General features: G+C 59.2%; 5 protein-coding genes and 2 non-coding genes across 7 annotated transcripts; 6 read left to right on the top strand and 1 right to left on the bottom strand.

The window, feature by feature from the left end:
• Positions 1-368: 368 nt before the first annotated feature.
• On the top strand, positions 369-1,976 carry LMJF_31_2720 (conserved hypothetical protein; the record flags this gene model as incomplete). Its single annotated transcript, XM_001685208.1, has 1 exon — positions 369-1,976. One exon carries the CDS (start codon positions 369-371, stop codon positions 1,974-1,976), a length of 1,608 nt encoding a protein of 535 aa, XP_001685260.1.
• Positions 1,977-2,345: 369 nt separating this feature from the next.
• Positions 2,346-2,426, top strand: LMJF_31_TRNASER_01. The gene has a single exon. It is a non-coding gene; the product is annotated as a tRNA-Ser (tRNA).
• Positions 2,427-2,478: 52 nt separating this feature from the next.
• LMJF_31_TRNAPHE_01 lies at positions 2,479-2,551 on the bottom strand. Its single transcript has one exon. It is a non-coding gene; the product is annotated as a tRNA-Phe (tRNA).
• Positions 2,552-2,999: 448 nt separating this feature from the next.
• LMJF_31_2715 (conserved hypothetical protein) lies at positions 3,000-3,440 on the top strand (the record flags this gene model as incomplete). Its single annotated transcript, XM_001685207.1, has 1 exon — positions 3,000-3,440. The coding sequence occupies one exon, from the start codon at positions 3,000-3,002 to the stop codon at positions 3,438-3,440; it is 441 nt and encodes a 146-aa protein (XP_001685259.1).
• A 346-nt stretch (positions 3,441-3,786) lies between these two features.
• LMJF_31_2710 (phosphatidylinositol-4-phosphate 5-kinase-like protein) lies at positions 3,787-7,041 on the top strand (the record flags this gene model as incomplete). The annotated part of the gene is made up of 1 exon (XM_001685206.1): positions 3,787-7,041. One exon carries the CDS (start codon positions 3,787-3,789, stop codon positions 7,039-7,041), a length of 3,255 nt encoding a protein of 1,084 aa, XP_001685258.1.
• Positions 7,042-8,105: 1,064 nt separating this feature from the next.
• LMJF_31_2700 (conserved hypothetical protein) lies at positions 8,106-10,781 on the top strand (the record flags this gene model as incomplete). Its single annotated transcript, XM_001685205.1, has 1 exon — positions 8,106-10,781. The coding sequence occupies one exon, from the start codon at positions 8,106-8,108 to the stop codon at positions 10,779-10,781; it is 2,676 nt and encodes an 891-aa protein (XP_001685257.1).
• A 600-nt stretch (positions 10,782-11,381) lies between these two features.
• LMJF_31_2690 (conserved hypothetical protein) lies at positions 11,382-15,332 on the top strand (the record flags this gene model as incomplete). The annotated part of the gene is made up of 1 exon (XM_001685204.1): positions 11,382-15,332. One exon carries the CDS (start codon positions 11,382-11,384, stop codon positions 15,330-15,332), a length of 3,951 nt encoding a protein of 1,316 aa, XP_001685256.1.
• Positions 15,333-15,821: the final 489 nt, after the last annotated feature.

Below are 15,821 nucleotides of genomic sequence, written 5' to 3'. Positions count from 1 at the left end.
CACCGATGCTGTGAGGGCCGCGACACTTCATCGGCGAACCACTCAGCGCACATCTTGTGTCCTTGGCGAGTGCCGCATCTTCAAAAGCTGCGGCGCCGCGAGCAATCCGAAACGCGTCACAAGTTTTCCCCTATCCTTTTTCCGCACTTCTGACCCACCAGGTGCCGAGGACGGTGCCACTCACCAAGCCAACATGAGGTGGCCCGGCTACTAGACGTGGGGTCTAGTTGTGTGCGTGCTATCCGCTACCTTACCCCCTTCCATGTAAGCACACGCCGTCTCTCTGCCTCTCTTACGTCCACGCTCTCGTGCTCACCTCCCTACACAGAAGCAACGCGGGCACAGAAGGAAAGTGCGCGCGTGGAGCGATGTTGCGTCGCCTGCACACGCGAATCATTGGCATGGGTTCCGTCTGTGGCCACGCGCCGTCCCCGCCGGCGGAGCTGTTCTTCAAGAGCCTTCCCTCGCCATGTGACGTTGACCCGGCGAAGTACCGCCGATTTCAGAGAGAGGAAGCGGAAGCGCACGCTGCGCGGCCGCCCCTCACAACTGCTGCTGCCTCTCCGTTGAGCGCCCCAGAGCCGTTTTACGAGGTGGTCGATGCAGCAGCGGGACACAAGCACGTGGTCATGCTCACGCGCGAGGGCAACCTCATCACCGTCGGCGACAACCGGTACGGACAGACCGGGGCACTGAACTCGGAAGGGGAGGACAGCGGTGGTGACGCGGCGGCTTCCCCGTCTCTCTCCCGCAGCGGCACTCGCCACGGCACCGGAAGCAGCAGCGTCGTGCGTGCCTCGTCCGTTGTGGCCGACCTTGACCCGCTCTACATTGACCTCGACGGGGCGTTTCCGCAAACCGGTTCCTCCGTCATCCGCGTCGCGTGCGGCTCCAACTTCACCCTGGTCTACCAGCGCAACGGTCGTCGCGTCATTGCGTTTGGCAACAACCACATGGGGCAGCTGGGGGTGGGGCACAAGCAGCGCATAGACGGCGTGCGCGGGTTTATGGAATGGGATCCGACAGCGTCGTGGTGGCCAGCGGGGCGGCCGAGCGTGCTGGAGACCGTGTATTGCGGCTTCAATCACGCGGTCGCCACACTGAGCGACGGCGGACTCTACGCATTTGGGTGCAACAACTGGGGGGAGCTCGGCATCGGCAACAGCGACGCACCAATGTCGCCGACACGCATCGCGTTCTTCGAGGAGCGCGGCATGCGCGTCGTCAAAGTGGCCCTCGGCAACTCCTTCACCCTCTTTCTCACAAAGGAGGGACGCGTGTTTGGGTGCGGCGCGACAAACGGTGGCCAGCTGCCGCCGAACGCGTTCGACCCGGTGCCCATCCCCCTCACACGCTCTTTCCAGCAGCACGGATGCAACGAGGCGCCGCACACGGTGGGCGGCGCGCCAAAGCTGATTCGCGTGAAGGACATCGCCTGTGTCGGCAGCCTCGCTGCCTTTTTGAGCGCCAAGAACGAGCTCCTGATTCAAGGGTCGCTGCCTGAGTACGGTGTCATGATCCCGTCGCCGCGCTTCGCGGCAGTGGACCAGGGCCCGGCGCTCAAGTACTTCGCCGCGCGCATGGGTGCACAGACGTCGGGGACGGACTACGATATTGTGGGGCTGACGGGTGGTCCATCCACGCTGCTGGTGCGGTATCGCAACGGCTGCGTCGCCGCCCTCGGGGCCAACACAGAGGGTCAGCTGCACAATGTCACCAAGGTCCTGAACGGCCAGCGCGTTAACCTCGCACCAGCCTTCAAAGCGACCGAGTTGTTCCCGATGTTTGTGCCGGCGACGCCGCTGTGGGACGCTGCGTGGTTTGCGTCCGGCAAGGGGTTCAACCTGCTTTTCGACAAGAACGAGGCCTACCACGTGCCTGAGAGCGTCGCGCCGATCGAGCTGCCGCCCGGGAGCGGCAATGCGCGGTGCGTCGCCCTCAATCGCCAGCAGCGCCTTCGCGCATCGCTCAAATGAGGCGCAGCACGCGTGCATTTTGGTGGGTGCCCGCAATGGTTTTCTGAAAGTTATTTAAAATGCAAAGAAGCAGCACCCCCGCTTTGCGAACAGCGGGCGCCGCCGCCACCGCCCCCCCCCCCCGAAAGCCCCCTCTTGCAAGCGGCACCCTCCCTTCCCATTCGCCGTTCCGCCACGCCCCCCTCCAAACCACCAATCTCCACACACCACCACGCCCCAGGGTCCCCAGCCCCTCCCCCAGCGGAAACCGGAGAACCCCACCCGCCCGCAGCCCGGCCCCACCACCACGGCCGACGAGGACGACGCAACGACAACGGAAACACATTTTTCGTCAGCGGCTCCTCGAACTTTTTAAACGAACACACAGGAGTCACCATACCCAAGTGGTTACGGGGACTGACTAGAAATCAGTTGCGATCTCGCGCGCAGGTTCGAATCCTGCTGGTGACGCTTTTCGCAGAAGCAAGCCCAGCTATATGCTGGGGCTGGGGAAAATAAAGTATGCCGCGACCCGGGATCGAACCAGGGACCTTCAGATCTTCAGTCTGACGCTCTCCCAACTGAGCTATCGCGGCTTAGCAAACTGCCGCTAAGCCGAGAGAAGCCTATAGATCATCCGGATCCTTCGATCAACGGGGGGCCGACGCTAGCTGCCCACAGCTTTCCCGAACCACCCCCGGGAAAGAAAGACAGCACGCAGCGCCAACGAAACAAGTGTTTGCTTTTTAGGTGCTGGTGTCTCCAGAAGTGTACACATCCTCTACAGAAAACCCGCCACGCCTTCACTTTTCCCCCTCCCAAAGCATTCCCGACCAATGTACACCTCAACCCACTCCCACCGAGAACACCACGCAACCCTAGCAGAACCGCTTGATTCCACTAGTCCTCCCACGCCCTCCTCTTTTCTCTCAGCCCTCCACACTTTCTCACTCTCCACATAGTTTACGCGTGCCACCACGTATCCCAACTCCTCTACACGTAGGTACCCCCGCGCTCAGCCATTCCTCCGGCTTCCGCACAAAAATGGTCAGCTTCCTCGCCCTTGAAGTAAACCTTGTGATGGTGCCAGTCCTGACTCTCTTCCTCCTCTACTGTGTTCCCATACGAGCCATCTCTGCCACAGCAGAGCGCATCACTCGCCTTGTGGAAGGGTATAACATCAGTGGATTGACAATGATGTCCGCCATGGCCATCATATCGTCTTTTTCCTTCCTTTTTCACATCCTCGAGTGGAATTCCAAGTATGCCGCGAAGCAGCGCTTCACCGATATCAGCCTGCAGCTGCAGCACGACAACAAGCGGCTGCGACTGGAGCGCAACATGTACATCCAGCTTGTTATCTGCGTCCTGTGCCTCGCTGTCAAGAAGTGTACGGCGCTTCTGAGCCATCAAGAACCTCGCCGCGAAGCATCCGCTGCTCTTTCTCGCGGAACCGCGGCAGCGGCGCACACGAAGGCAGCGTAAGTGTGTGTATTGCCACCCATTCATACTCCCTGTCGTAGAAGATTTCCAGCTGCGTCGTCGCCGAACTGTGTTCTCTCTCCATCCGTTACCTTGTTTCACAGCCCATTTCATCTCAGCAAGGTTACTCGTGCTTCCAGCCAAGCTTTCTCTTGGTTGCAGCACCGCACGGTGTTGCTCCATCAATGGTATCCTTTCCCTCGCGTTCGTGCACCTCGGGTATTCTACGATGAGCTTCCTCTCTGTGCACACCTTCCTTTCTGCATGGCACTCACCGGCTTCTTTCATCCACATCGTTCTCCACTTTCCCCCTTTGACTTCATGAACAAGCAAGCAAAGTCTCCACTGCATGAGCGCACACTCGTCTGCAGAAGCGGCAGTGCCAGCTCCGGCGAGTCCGCAAGGATCGTCGTCGGACATCAGCGGTACACTTACTACTGCAGGCAACCAGCCAACAGTGAAGAGGATAAAGAAGCTCTTGAATGTTGCCAACATCAAGCTCACTTTCCCCAGCGGCGCCACATACGAGGGCAGCTTCAGGGATGGGAGGATCGAAGGATACGGCATCTATACTTACGCCAAAACCGGCGATGTCTACGAGGGAGAGTGGAAAGCAGACCTCAAGCACGGTCAGGGCTGCTACACCTTCGCGAACAGCGACAAGTACACTGGGCAGTGGTACATGGGTAGCAAACAAGGCAAAGGGCAGTTTGTTTTTGCCAATGGGAACGAGTATGTCGGCTCATGGAGGGCGAATAAAATGAACGGCTACGGTGTCTTTGTGCTCGCATCGAATGGTGACCGCTACGAAGGCTATTGGAACGAGGGCGTCCGACAGGGGGAGGGGTGCCTCTACTACGGCAACGGTGACTTGTACGACGGCGAATGGTGTAGCGGTCAGCAGCAAGGCCTCGGTGTTTTTTTGCAGTCAAACGACGACTTGTACTGCGGTCAGTGGGAAGCCGGGGTCATGGACGGAAAAGGCGTCTTGCGAGAGAAGGGCATCCTCTTCCTTGTCGAATATGTAGGAGGCTACCTCATTTCAAAGCAACGGCAGAGCGACACCCTCGACGAGACAGAGAAAGAGTGGGCTCCTGCCTACCGTCATTATCTTGCCTGGATTAAAGATCACCCAGCTCCCGCTGCGTCAACGCTAACGACGGAAGACAGCAAGCTAAGAGGCGAGCTTCAGGCAGCCCTCGCTGAAAACAGCATTCTTCGTAAGCGGCTCGAAGACCTACTTGCCCTGCATCGGCCGAAAGCTCGCTCGGATAACTCAGGCGGAAAGTCACCTTCTACATTTCGTTTGGCTGCTCTGAAGGAGGCTGGCACAGAGTACTGGAAGGAGTCACTGAGGAAGCTGGAGAGCAGGGTAAAGCTACTTGAGTGCACACTTGCCGAACGTGATGTGGAGGTGCGCAAGCTTAGCGAGCGGCTGAAAAAGAGCGATGCCAAAGTGCACGGGCTGGAGCTCGAGAACGCAGAGCGCAAGGAGTGGCTTCGTGGCACGAAGCATAACAGTGCGAAGAAGACACTACCATCGAACGCACAAACGCTTTCTGCGCCCCCAGCACCCCTAGAAATGGACACTATCGACGCCGGCGAGGCGGATAAGCTGAGGGAGCAGAACGCTGGGCTGGTGCAGCTGAATGAAGAGCTGCAGCGCAAGGTGGCCTTTCTCGCGGCCGAAAACGCAAAGCTTGCCTTGAAGGAAGAAGCTGCCGAAGAACAGTACGACAAACTCATGGAGGAGGTGGAGCGGTTGCGGGTGACTGTGGAAAATGAGCGCCGCGTCAACATGAGTAGTGAGCCGCCGAAAACGGGAGATACTGCTGCAGCTGCAGCAGTATCAGAGTCCGTAGCAGTGGGTGTGTCGTCACCGCTGTCGTCCCCGATCTCACGTGAGAAGAGCTTAGCACATGAAGAGCTTCAGCAGAGGCTCATACAGGCAAATCAGCTGAACATCGAGCTGCGGCTTAGAATGGGCAAACTGGAGCGAACAGCTCAGCCGAAACCGAGTGTCGCAAGACTATCCTTGTCCACTCCAGAGGCTTCCGGACTCGCACGCGAGAATGAGATGCTGCACTCTGTAGTAACCAGTCTCAAAGCAGAATTAGCGGTGATGCAGAGTGCTTCGAACGATGCAGAGCAGCAGATTGTTCTTGCCCATCAGCGACAGGTGGAGCTGGAGGAGTCCATGAAGATGATCACATACCGCAAAGCAGCGAACCCGCAGTTGCAGGAGGCACTGGAGCGGAAGTCAGCGCGAATCGCGAATCTCGAGCTGGAAAACGCGGAGCTTGCACGACTGTTGGTCGAGACTTGTGCAGACCTGGAGGAGAGGCAGGCAATATCTGTGGCAACGAAACGGCAGCCGAGTTTTGAATCGTCGACCGTTGGCGGCGCACTCAGCGAGCTGGAGTCTGCTCAAAAGGAGGTGAAAAGGCTACAGAGGCGGATGAAGAAGTTCACAGGCGAGCGAAACAGTCTGACAGAGCAGGTTTACGAGTTGCGAATGCTTTTGGCTCGCACCGATCGAACCCTGGGTGCACTGCAGGGCCGGGTGACCGTGGTCGCATCTATCGCCGACGATGGTATCAGTGGTACGGCAGCGGCGGATGCGGCTGTGAGAGTCGATGCCGCCGATTCCACGAAGCTGGTGCTGTGTGACTGTGGAGAGGAGACAACCTACCAGTACGACTACTGCTTTGATAAAGACGCCTCCGTGGAGCAAGTCTTCGCTGAGCTTTGCGGCCCTTTGGCTTTTGTGTGGTCGGGCTACCAATTGGCGCTTATGACGGTCGGCGGGTTTCGCTCAGGGAAGACCAGCCTCGTGAAAGAGATCCTTCCTCTTTTCACGAAATACCTGTCGAAGGAAGCGGCAGAGAATCCACAACGCTTGTTTTTCAGCTTCACCTACCGTGTCGCTGTTGTTGAGATTTCCGCGCGTGGAGGCTTTGACTGTGCATCAGGGGACAACGTCACGGAGGTGTGCTGCGATTCGAACGGATTTGTGCAGCCAAAGAACGTGCGCTTCATCGACTGCACAAGTGGTAGCATTCCCATTGTGGTCGACAACCTTCTTGCCAAACGGCGGCAGCACTACAACGGCCGCTCACATACCTGGATTCAGCTCCAGTGTGTACGGACAAGCGTTGCGCGCCAGTGCCAGACAGTCGGCAGACTGACCATTTTTGACTGGTGCGGCAGCGCCTTGCTTGCATCGCAGAAGAAGGACATCGAGAGCGCGCGCTTTGCGAACGCGTCTAGTCAGAGTCTGCGAGACCTCGCCACAGCACTCGCTGGCAAGCTGTCTGTGATTCCGTACGCAAAATCTGTAGAGACGTCGTTGCTGTTTGACCTGCTCGGTGGCAACTCGATAACTGCGGTGGTAGGCCGCATACGATCCTCCACGGAGCACATCGAGGAGAGCCTTCGAACACTTCATGTTTTGACTTCTCTCTTCGGTGTGCGCAACGGACCTCTAGCGGCGGACAATCAAACCAGCGATGAGATTCGTTGGCAGTGTCTTGTTGCAGCGCTGTGCTCCGACCACCAAGCGGAGAGAGAGCTGAAGGCAATCGAAAACATCCGGGACTTGTAGAGCAATGCGGGTCTCTTGTGCGCTACAAAATGCACATACCTTCTGGGTTCTTTCCCTCCCATTGCTTGTTTTGCTGTTTCATAACTCCGTCTTAAGCAGCATGTGAACAGCTCTTTTCTTGATTATGCCTTGAGATGCTCTTCCTTGAAGTCTTTCTGCAAGACCACAAAAGGAAGGGGTTACCGCAGAGCGATTTGAAGCGCGTAAAGACTCTCCGTGATTCCCATAGGCATGCTTCGCCAAGCGCTCACCTTCTCTGCGCCCTGCTGTGCTCTTCTTCTCCTTTCAGATCTTGAGGAACCGAGCCCTTGAAGGCCGTTGCGGTTTCCCACCACGACAGGGTGTCTTGGGTGATGCAAAAAGGCAGGATACGTATGTGTACCTCTTTGCTCGTAGTGTTGTCGAGAGCGCGAGTGGAGGGAGAGCAGAGTGGTGCACTGTTGCACGGAAAGCGAAAAGTTGCCAGTTGGGGCGAGGTGTGAAGATGTATTGGAATGCTTAATGCCTTCGACATAATTCTCTCTGCCTTTTATTTTTTCCTACGCGGCTGCTCTGTGGCTGTCGCGACTGCACTGTGACTGGCTGCAAGCTGCTTTAGCGGCGTAGCTACGTGCATCTGTAACTGCTGTGCCTTCATTCTCTTTTTTCTTCTCGCAGTGCTTTGCAGAGTGCTGAGAGACTCCTACAGGGCCCATCCACCATTTCTTTGCTTGGATCACTAGGCTCAACACACACACACACACACACACACACACACACACAATGCCGTTTCTTGACAGCGTAACACTGTATGGCGTTGAAGCTGTAGACGTGCGCCGTGACTGCTCCTGCGACTGCCAACTTCTGTTTGTTCATGAAGTGCCGCGCGGTGCGACCCCCCTTGGTCCTTTTTGGTTCCCATAAAGACGCGCATCTCGCACATGAACTTTCTCAACCTCACTACTCTTTGCTGCCTTTTTCATCTCCCTACTTGCTCTCTCGCTGCTCTGTCTTCGGTCTTCGTTCGTCTGTTGTCCTTTGCGTTGAGATGATTGCCACACAGAGGCCACTTTTATGCGGCATCCATGGTGCGACGGCGGCTTGTCATCGATCCGATTTGGAGGGTGATCGATGCACAGCAGTATCAATCTCTATGGGAAGCCCTCTCTGCTGAAGCTGTGTCTTACGGCTTCGTCGGATTCGACATGGAATGGACGACAACACTCCAAGTGCCCGATGCGGACAGCGACAACAACAGGCCCCCAACGGCATGCGGTGCGTCTAGAAAGTCGAAGGTGCGTCGACTGCTGGGGCCCGTCGCAACAATTCAGCTGAGCACGCACTCGTGCACAATTGTGGTTAAGTGGATCCATTTGCACGCCTTGACCGCCGGTGGCTTCGCTGATGTTCTCCGCGACCCGTTCGCTCCTGCGTCGGCTTGCTGGCCGTGCTACCGTGAGGGACAAAGGCAAAACTCGGTGGCCCTTCTGCATAAAGTATACACCGATCTGTTGCGCCTCATCCACGACCGACGCATATTCAAGACCGGCGTCGGCATCCATGGGGATGAGGTGAAGCTCCATCGCGATTACCCGGCGGTCCAGCTTCGGTCAGCGGTGGATCTGGTTGAGCTGGCAGATGCCTGTTTGCCCGACATGGTGCCTGATCACAGCCGCAAGCACACGAATGAGGAGGTGACTCTGGTAAGAACCGATTCTTTGCGCAGTCTCAAGAACATGTGCAGTGCCCTTACAGGGCGAGAGCTGGGCAAGGACATGGCTGTTGTGATGAGCGACTGGGGCGGCTGTCACGGCGCTTTGACACCGCTCCAGATTGAGTACGCAGCACAAGACGCTGAGGCGTCGTACGACGTCTGTGTCGCCGTTTTGAAGAGCGGTGGCTTCATGGTAGACAACCCAATCTGTGCGACGCACTCAGACAACACCACAACCCATTTGTTGTGGTGTACGGTGAAAGAGCTTGACTGTCGTGAAGTGCTGGCTTGCTGCGCTAGATCGCCAATGAGCGCGTTTACAGGCACCACCGCTGCACTAAAAGACACTGGAAACGCAGCAGGAGGAACCCTATGCAATGCCCTTGGAGCTGGCGTGAACGCTTCAGTGTCGAAGGAACGTTGCACCACTGCAGCGGACGAGGGTGGACCGCTGCAGTGGTGCAAAGGCCGTGAGCGGCCGTACTATGACAACATCAGCGTCTTCGATCCCAACATGCAGCTGGTCTTCACAGTGGACAAGACCAAAGCGGATTGGTACGTGAACAAGAAGGGGCTAGCGAGGGTGGTGCAGTGGCGCACGCCTGCCGGCGCGATAGTGAGGGAAGAAGAGAAGGCAACGCTCTCTGGCGCGGTGGATAACTTGGAGGTGACTGCCATTCAGCTCAGCTTTGCGCCAAACTTTTCTCGCTACAACGATGTGCACATCCGTCGTAACATGGACTACTTCAAGCAGCCAAAGGAGAACATCTGCGTTGTGTGCGGTAGTGGCGGGTCGCTTGTGCGGTTTGCCGTCGTGCCGCTCATGTACCGCCGCTTTTTCCCGAGTGTGTACATGAGCCACAACAGCTACGACCTGCTTTTGCTGTGCTCTCACTGCTTTGCCAAGTCTCGGCGGTTGCACGATCGCCTGCGCCAGAACGTCGCCGACGACTTTGGCATTCCACTCATGCATCTGCGCGGCAAGCAGCGGGACGAGTACGCTGATGTAATACTAAAGACGGAGCAGGCTATCGACGCACTGTCTGCTGCTTACGAGGAGGCGAAAGGACGAGTGTTGCCCACACCGGGGCGCGAGGATGTGCCTGAGAGAGACTGCGATCTGCACCCGCGCCTCCGGCTTCGAGGGATGCAAGACTTTCTTTCGTTGATGGTGCATCGTGAGATTTTGGAAAAGGTGTTCAGCTTCGCCAAAGCGCTCCACCATCACTACGAGTCCTTGCAAGGGCACGGCGGAGCATGCAACAGCGGCATCGATGAGGAGAACGTAGTGGCCACACCTGGCGGTGCTTGTCACCCTTCAGGGACGCCAACAAGCCGCAAGAGGAGCGACAGACGCCACCGTCAGAGGGCCGGCACCTCTCGTGCAGCTGCTGCCACCATTCTCCCGGAGGAGCGGCGCACCATGATGATTGAATACCTGCAAACACACGCTTCTGTCTACCCATTCTTCGCACGCCAAAGGGGGGAAGACAGCTGTCAGGCCGGTTGGCAGCTTCAAGACGCTGTATTTCACGCTGAGCGTGATGGCGCCGCATCGGCGCAAGGCGTACGTTTCATTTTGACCGGAGTTTCCGCATTGCTGGACGCCGCTGGATACGCGTACAATGAAAGCGCTGGAGTGCAGCAGGGCAACTCGATCCGCAGTGTGCTGACTCGGTATTGGGTCGGCGAGCATTCGGAGCTGCTGACACTGGTCCCCACTTTGACTCGTGCGGAGGAGCGGCTGCGTCGGCCAGCGAGCAGCGATGAGATGAAGGAATCGAATAGCAGCCCTGCGCAGCGAAGCTCGCCACCCGCAGATATGAGGGCCGATAGTGAGGTATCGGAGGTGCCGTACGTGGACAGCCACGCGTTTCTGGTGGTGCGTCTCCTCTTGGAAAAGTACTCTGACGCATCGTCGGGTGCCAAGACCGGTGATCACGCGGTAGGCCAGTTCATCTTCCGCTGGCGCTCTAGTTTCGTGGAGGGCATGCATCCGCAGCACTTGCCGCGTGGGTGGACTCCGGAAGATGGCATTCTACGGTGACCGGCTGTCACCAGTTTTGCACTTGGGTGTGGTGAGTAATATATATGTGTGTGTGCGTGTGCCTCGCGCTCTCGGTCAAGTCGCGGCCTCGCACCCGGCGGATGTGCGCTGGGGTGCTTGTCCTTTCCGCTTTGAGACGCGAACAAGTACGCGCCACAAGAACATGACGGACAGGAGGCTTCTGCGCATCGTGCCTCTCGCTTGCAAACCGCGCGTGCAACCCTCTTCAGCAGCGGCCCTGAGGTGCGCAGCGCTCGTGGCTTTGTTTTCCGTGTGTGCCCTTCGTCGCCTTTGGAGCGACCGGACAAAAAGCGGAAGAAGAGTGTTGGTGGCCGGTGCATTCGTTGGTGCCACGTCAGAACCCACCGCCTCCTTCCCGCCCTCCCGCTCCAAAGCTGGCACTTGCGTCTGGTGCCACGATGCGTCTTCCGTGGCCTGCGCCAGCGTTGAAGCTGCCCATTTCCCTTCGCCACCATTGCCACGCAGCATTCGTATGTTGCCCGCGTTTTTTCTCCTTGCGCGGTGCTGGTCACGGTACTGCCTCGTTTGCACTTCTCTCCCCTCTGCATATTATCTTGCCGGTACGCGTCGCCAGGATGCATGTCGTCGCGGTCCTCGGTCAGCCCATCTCGCGCGTCGCTTGCGCGTGCATTGGTTGAGGCACGGCAGAGACAGCAGTCGCGACATGCCTCCTCGGCCCAGCTGCAGCGGTACCTCCTTCGGTGGTTTCCACGGGGCCTCTGGTCATTCATCTACCGGGCTTCGCCCCGTGGGGGGCAAGGCGTAGCGGCGAAGGCAAATGTATACCGCCGGTTTTGCAGGGACCCGCCTCGTGTGTCACACGAATGGACCGCGGCGCTGCAGCTTGTGGAGCTTGCCTGTCTAGTGGGCACGATGCCGGGCACCTCCCTGTCGAAGGGGCACCACAAAGCAGGACTGCCAACAAGCACACCTACACCCGAACCTGACTCGGTGGTGCAAGCGACGGAGCATCTTTTGCGGTATGGTGTATTTCCGCCAGCGGGCTGGGCGCTGACGCTGCAGCTCCTCCATAAGTGGCGGGAGAGACAGCCACGCACGCGACTGCAGGTGTTCCCGACCTCTCTCAGCCCTCCTGCTGCAGCACAGCTGCTGCACCACATCAGCCTCGCCCCGCCGTCGCAACAAGCGTGGCAGGATGCGCTGTGTCTCTACCACCTCTGCGCCGCAGAGGTGCACACACCATTCAGCAACGGCCGACCTTTATCCACCAAAACAGTAGCGTCTCCGTCACCGCCGAGGAGCGCGGCAGATACAGCGGCCCACTCCGCCTTTCTGAAGGCACTGCGTCACATGACCCTTACGACTTTTCTGCAGGCCAATGAGTGGGAGAGAGGGCTCCACTTTTACTATCACACCCTCTATCAGCGTGACTTGCCAGGTCCCATAACGACATCGTACTTGGTGCAGCAGCTGGGCCGCGCCGGACAGTGGGCGGCAGTGCTGCAGGTGTATGAGCTGTGCGTGAAGTTGCTCCACGCGCAACGGCACCAACGCGAGCAGCAGCAGCGGTTGCCCCCGCATGGAGACGACTGGTCGTCGCGGCAGTGGGGAACCACGCTCTCGATGGCGATGGCCGCGGCGCAAAACTCTCCCGGCGCCCCAGCGAGCACTCTCGCCGCGATGATGCGGCAGCTGCAGCCGGGCATCGGCACCACATCTACCCTCTCCACCGACGTGACTGGCGCCGCTTCCTCTTCCTCTCCCCCTCTAGTGCGACTGAGCGGCCACTTTCTCTCCGCTCTGCAGGCGCTCCCGTCGGAGAAGGACCGTTTGGCGGTGCTGGGCCTCGCCCGGAGGGGATCTCTGCTGGACATCTTTAAGCTCATTCGGGGTCTGATCTCAAAGCATAAGTGGGAAGAGGCGCTGCTGCTGTTCGAGGAAGCCATGCGCTCCACGCCGGCCCGCACGCCGAGCCCCGATCCTCGAGGCGGGGGCGCCCCAGGGCCCCACACATCTGCGGAGCCCACTATCAGGAAACCGCTTGCCCTTTCTCGGAGAGAGATCGGAGAGGCACGGCTCAGCTTTCTTCACGAGGCCACCATCGACTCGGTGACCGCGGTCGTGGCGGCGCTGAATGGGCACCGCAGTGCAACAGGGAAGCGAAGCGCCGGCGCCCAGCGGGAGGGCGAAGGCGCCCATCACTCTCCTAGCGCGGCTGAAGTGAACTCGATGCGGCTGATGCTGAATGACCGGGAGGTGGAATGTGTTTTATCGAAGACTTTGGCGCTGAGAGAGGCGGAACATCGCGTTCTCTCTCCCGCGGCGCTTGGGACCCGCGAGCACTTCTGGCGCTACTGCCTCGAACTCCTCGCTTTCAACTACGGTGCGCTGCCCTGTGGCGACGCGAGTGCGAAGGTGTCTCGCTTGCCTGAACAAGCGAACGAAGGACACAGCGCCCCTCCTCGTTCACCGCGCCGTACGCCGACACTGGCGGCGCTGTCGTTCCTGCTGCGTCACCCACAGCTCCCCTGGCATGTGGCTCTGCGGCTCCTTCGGCATTACGGTGTTTTGGAGACGTGTCCAGATGAAAGAGCTGCTGCGAGCACGTGCGCCACCGGCCGTCGCGCTGCATCGCCTTCATCGGTGGTTCAGCGGACCAGGTCGTCCTCGCCGCCGACGCCACACTCGCTGGCGTTGGCTGCCGCTGTGGAGCTCCTCCGCACTCAGGGACAACTCCAAGCAGCGGAGACGCTGGCGTTAGAGTCGCTAGACAGGGAGGTGGCAGAGAAGAGTCTCGGCGCGGGAGCTGTTGTCTCACTCTCTGCGGCACTGCTGGAGGTTGCACAATACCCAGCTCTGCGGAGCGTGCTGCTGGAAAGGGAAGAGGAGAGGCTGACAGTCGAGGGGTCGACGCTGTTCCACTTACTGCACGAGAGCACGCGTGTAAGAAGGACCCAGGCGGAGGACCACGGTGATGATGGCGTTCATGGGACCTCCTGTGAAACCGCCAACTCTTCTGCGCCTCCCTGGTGGGCGGGCAGCGCCGCCTTCTTCCACCACCCGAGCGGACGTGCCCTCACAGTGGTGTGGCTGTTGATGCAGCGACGCATGCGCCCTCATATGACCACCACTGATGCGGCGAGGCAAGACGGCTCTGCAAGTTTGCTGGCCTCTCTGTTTCTCTGCGTACCTCCGCCGCCAACAGCCTCCGTCGCCGCTGCAAGCTTGACGGCCCCTCTCCACTCGTGGCTCTTGGCGTACCCCGTAGGCGTGCACTGCGAGGTAGTGCGCGTCATCAAGTGTCTGACTTCGCCGTCGTCACCGTCCATGCCGTCCACTTCCTCTTCCCCCGAGGCGGATCTGTGCTACACAAAGCGGTGGGTATGGATGCGGCGCTACCTGGCATCTCTTGCAGCGCACTTCTCTGCGCCGTGCACCGACACACGGGCACGTAGTGAGGAGGAGTCTTTTGCGGAGAACGAGCCTGGCCACGCAGCAGCGGATGCGGTGGCGAGGGAGGCTTATTACGGTGCCACCTTCGAGGCAGTCGTTTCTCTTTTGGACGCTGCGGTGCCGAGGACCCCCGACTCGCGCGATCGGGTACGCCAACGGATGCAAATGGATGCATTCGCTGCTGCAACGGTTGCGGAACAAGACGAAGCTGCTCCCCGCAGTTCTGCGCAGCGGGTCCAGCAGCTGCACCAACTGCTGGAGCGCGCTATTATACGCTACGGGTGCCTGCCGCCGACGCACATGCTTTTGCCAAACCAGATGGACCGCCTTCTGCCCCCGCTGCCGCGCTCAAGTCTACCCTCCGCTGATATGAGTGTGAGAGAGAGACGATCACGACATGGCTGCGTCGACCGTGATGGCGCATGCGCGGAGCGCTGCGCGGTGGCGCTTCACTTGGTTCGGCTCGTTTTGGGTGCTCTCAAAGACGCGGGGGCACACCATTCCGTGGAGCCGGTGCTGCTGCACAACCTTCTGAAGCTCTGCTGCCGTGTCGCCGAGTATGAGCAGGCTTTTTTGACCGTTGCGAAGGGTACAATCGGCTCCGACATCGACAGCAGCGCTGAAGTCAGCAGAGCTGGCGCGATGTTGGTGCGGCTGCAATGTGAGCTGTGTGGCCTGCAGACAGTACGCCAGGGCACCCTCTCGCTCCTGTACCACTTGTGTGCCGCTGCACAGTCATGCGCCAGCTCTTACGGCCACACTGTCCCGCGGCAGGTGGCCCTCGAGACCACCCGTTACCTACTAGAGGCGCAGACCGCGGCTGCTGCGCGGAAGGATCCGCGACGTCAACGGCAGGAAGGTGCGCTGTCGAGCGCCACGTCGGCCTCCACCGCGTCATCGTCGCGGCTCCAAAAGGGGCAGCAGCGCCTCGACCCGCTAAGCCCCTGTTGTGCAGTGCAGGCGCGCCACTGCCGACTCTTTTTCTCGTTGTTAGGGTGGGAGGAGGCGCTGGAGGTGTGGTATGGTGCTTTTCCTCACGAGGTCCTCACTCAGCTTTCGAGAAACCCGCAGGCAGTGGAGGCGTGCCTCAGCCTTGGTGAGCGCAGTCAACTCTGAGCGCAGCACGTTACCGCCTCGTGGCTCCGAATAGAACGCGTGGTGGGACGTCGACCTTGATGTGCTCGTCTGCGTACGTTCCTCTCAAGTATCGCCTGCCAGCGTACGTCACGGTGTTGTGGTGCCCTCTCGGTATGCGCGCCGTGCCTCGCTCTCTCTGTGTGTGTGTGTGTGTGTGTGTGTGTGTGTCGCCTCCATTTCCTGTGTTCCTCGCATGTTGTTCGCATCCAACAGTCGGCGTCATCGACATCTGCAAGAGGAAGTCGCGCGCAAACGCGAAGACAACTGTGTGCTCCTCATTGGTACAAAATGTTGTTGCTCCAGTCGGGCAGCCAGAACCCCTCGCCTCTGCTTCTCCTGTTTTGTTTCCATCTCCGCGGGGTGGTGAGGCGAGAAGTCAGAGGTAGCTCGCACGCTGCTGGTCCTTGTACGGACTGGGCAAGTGGCAGCTATCGAGAAAACGCGTCATGCCGTCTCCTCAGGGCCCAG

Source organism: Leishmania major, chromosome 31, assembly GCF_000002725.2.
Source record: "Leishmania major strain Friedlin complete genome, chromosome 31".
In the NCBI taxonomy this organism is placed as follows: Eukaryota; Euglenozoa; class Kinetoplastea; order Trypanosomatida; family Trypanosomatidae; genus Leishmania; species Leishmania major.
The sequence above is the reverse complement of the archived record's forward strand: the minus strand, read 5'-3'. Positions and strand labels throughout refer to the sequence as shown.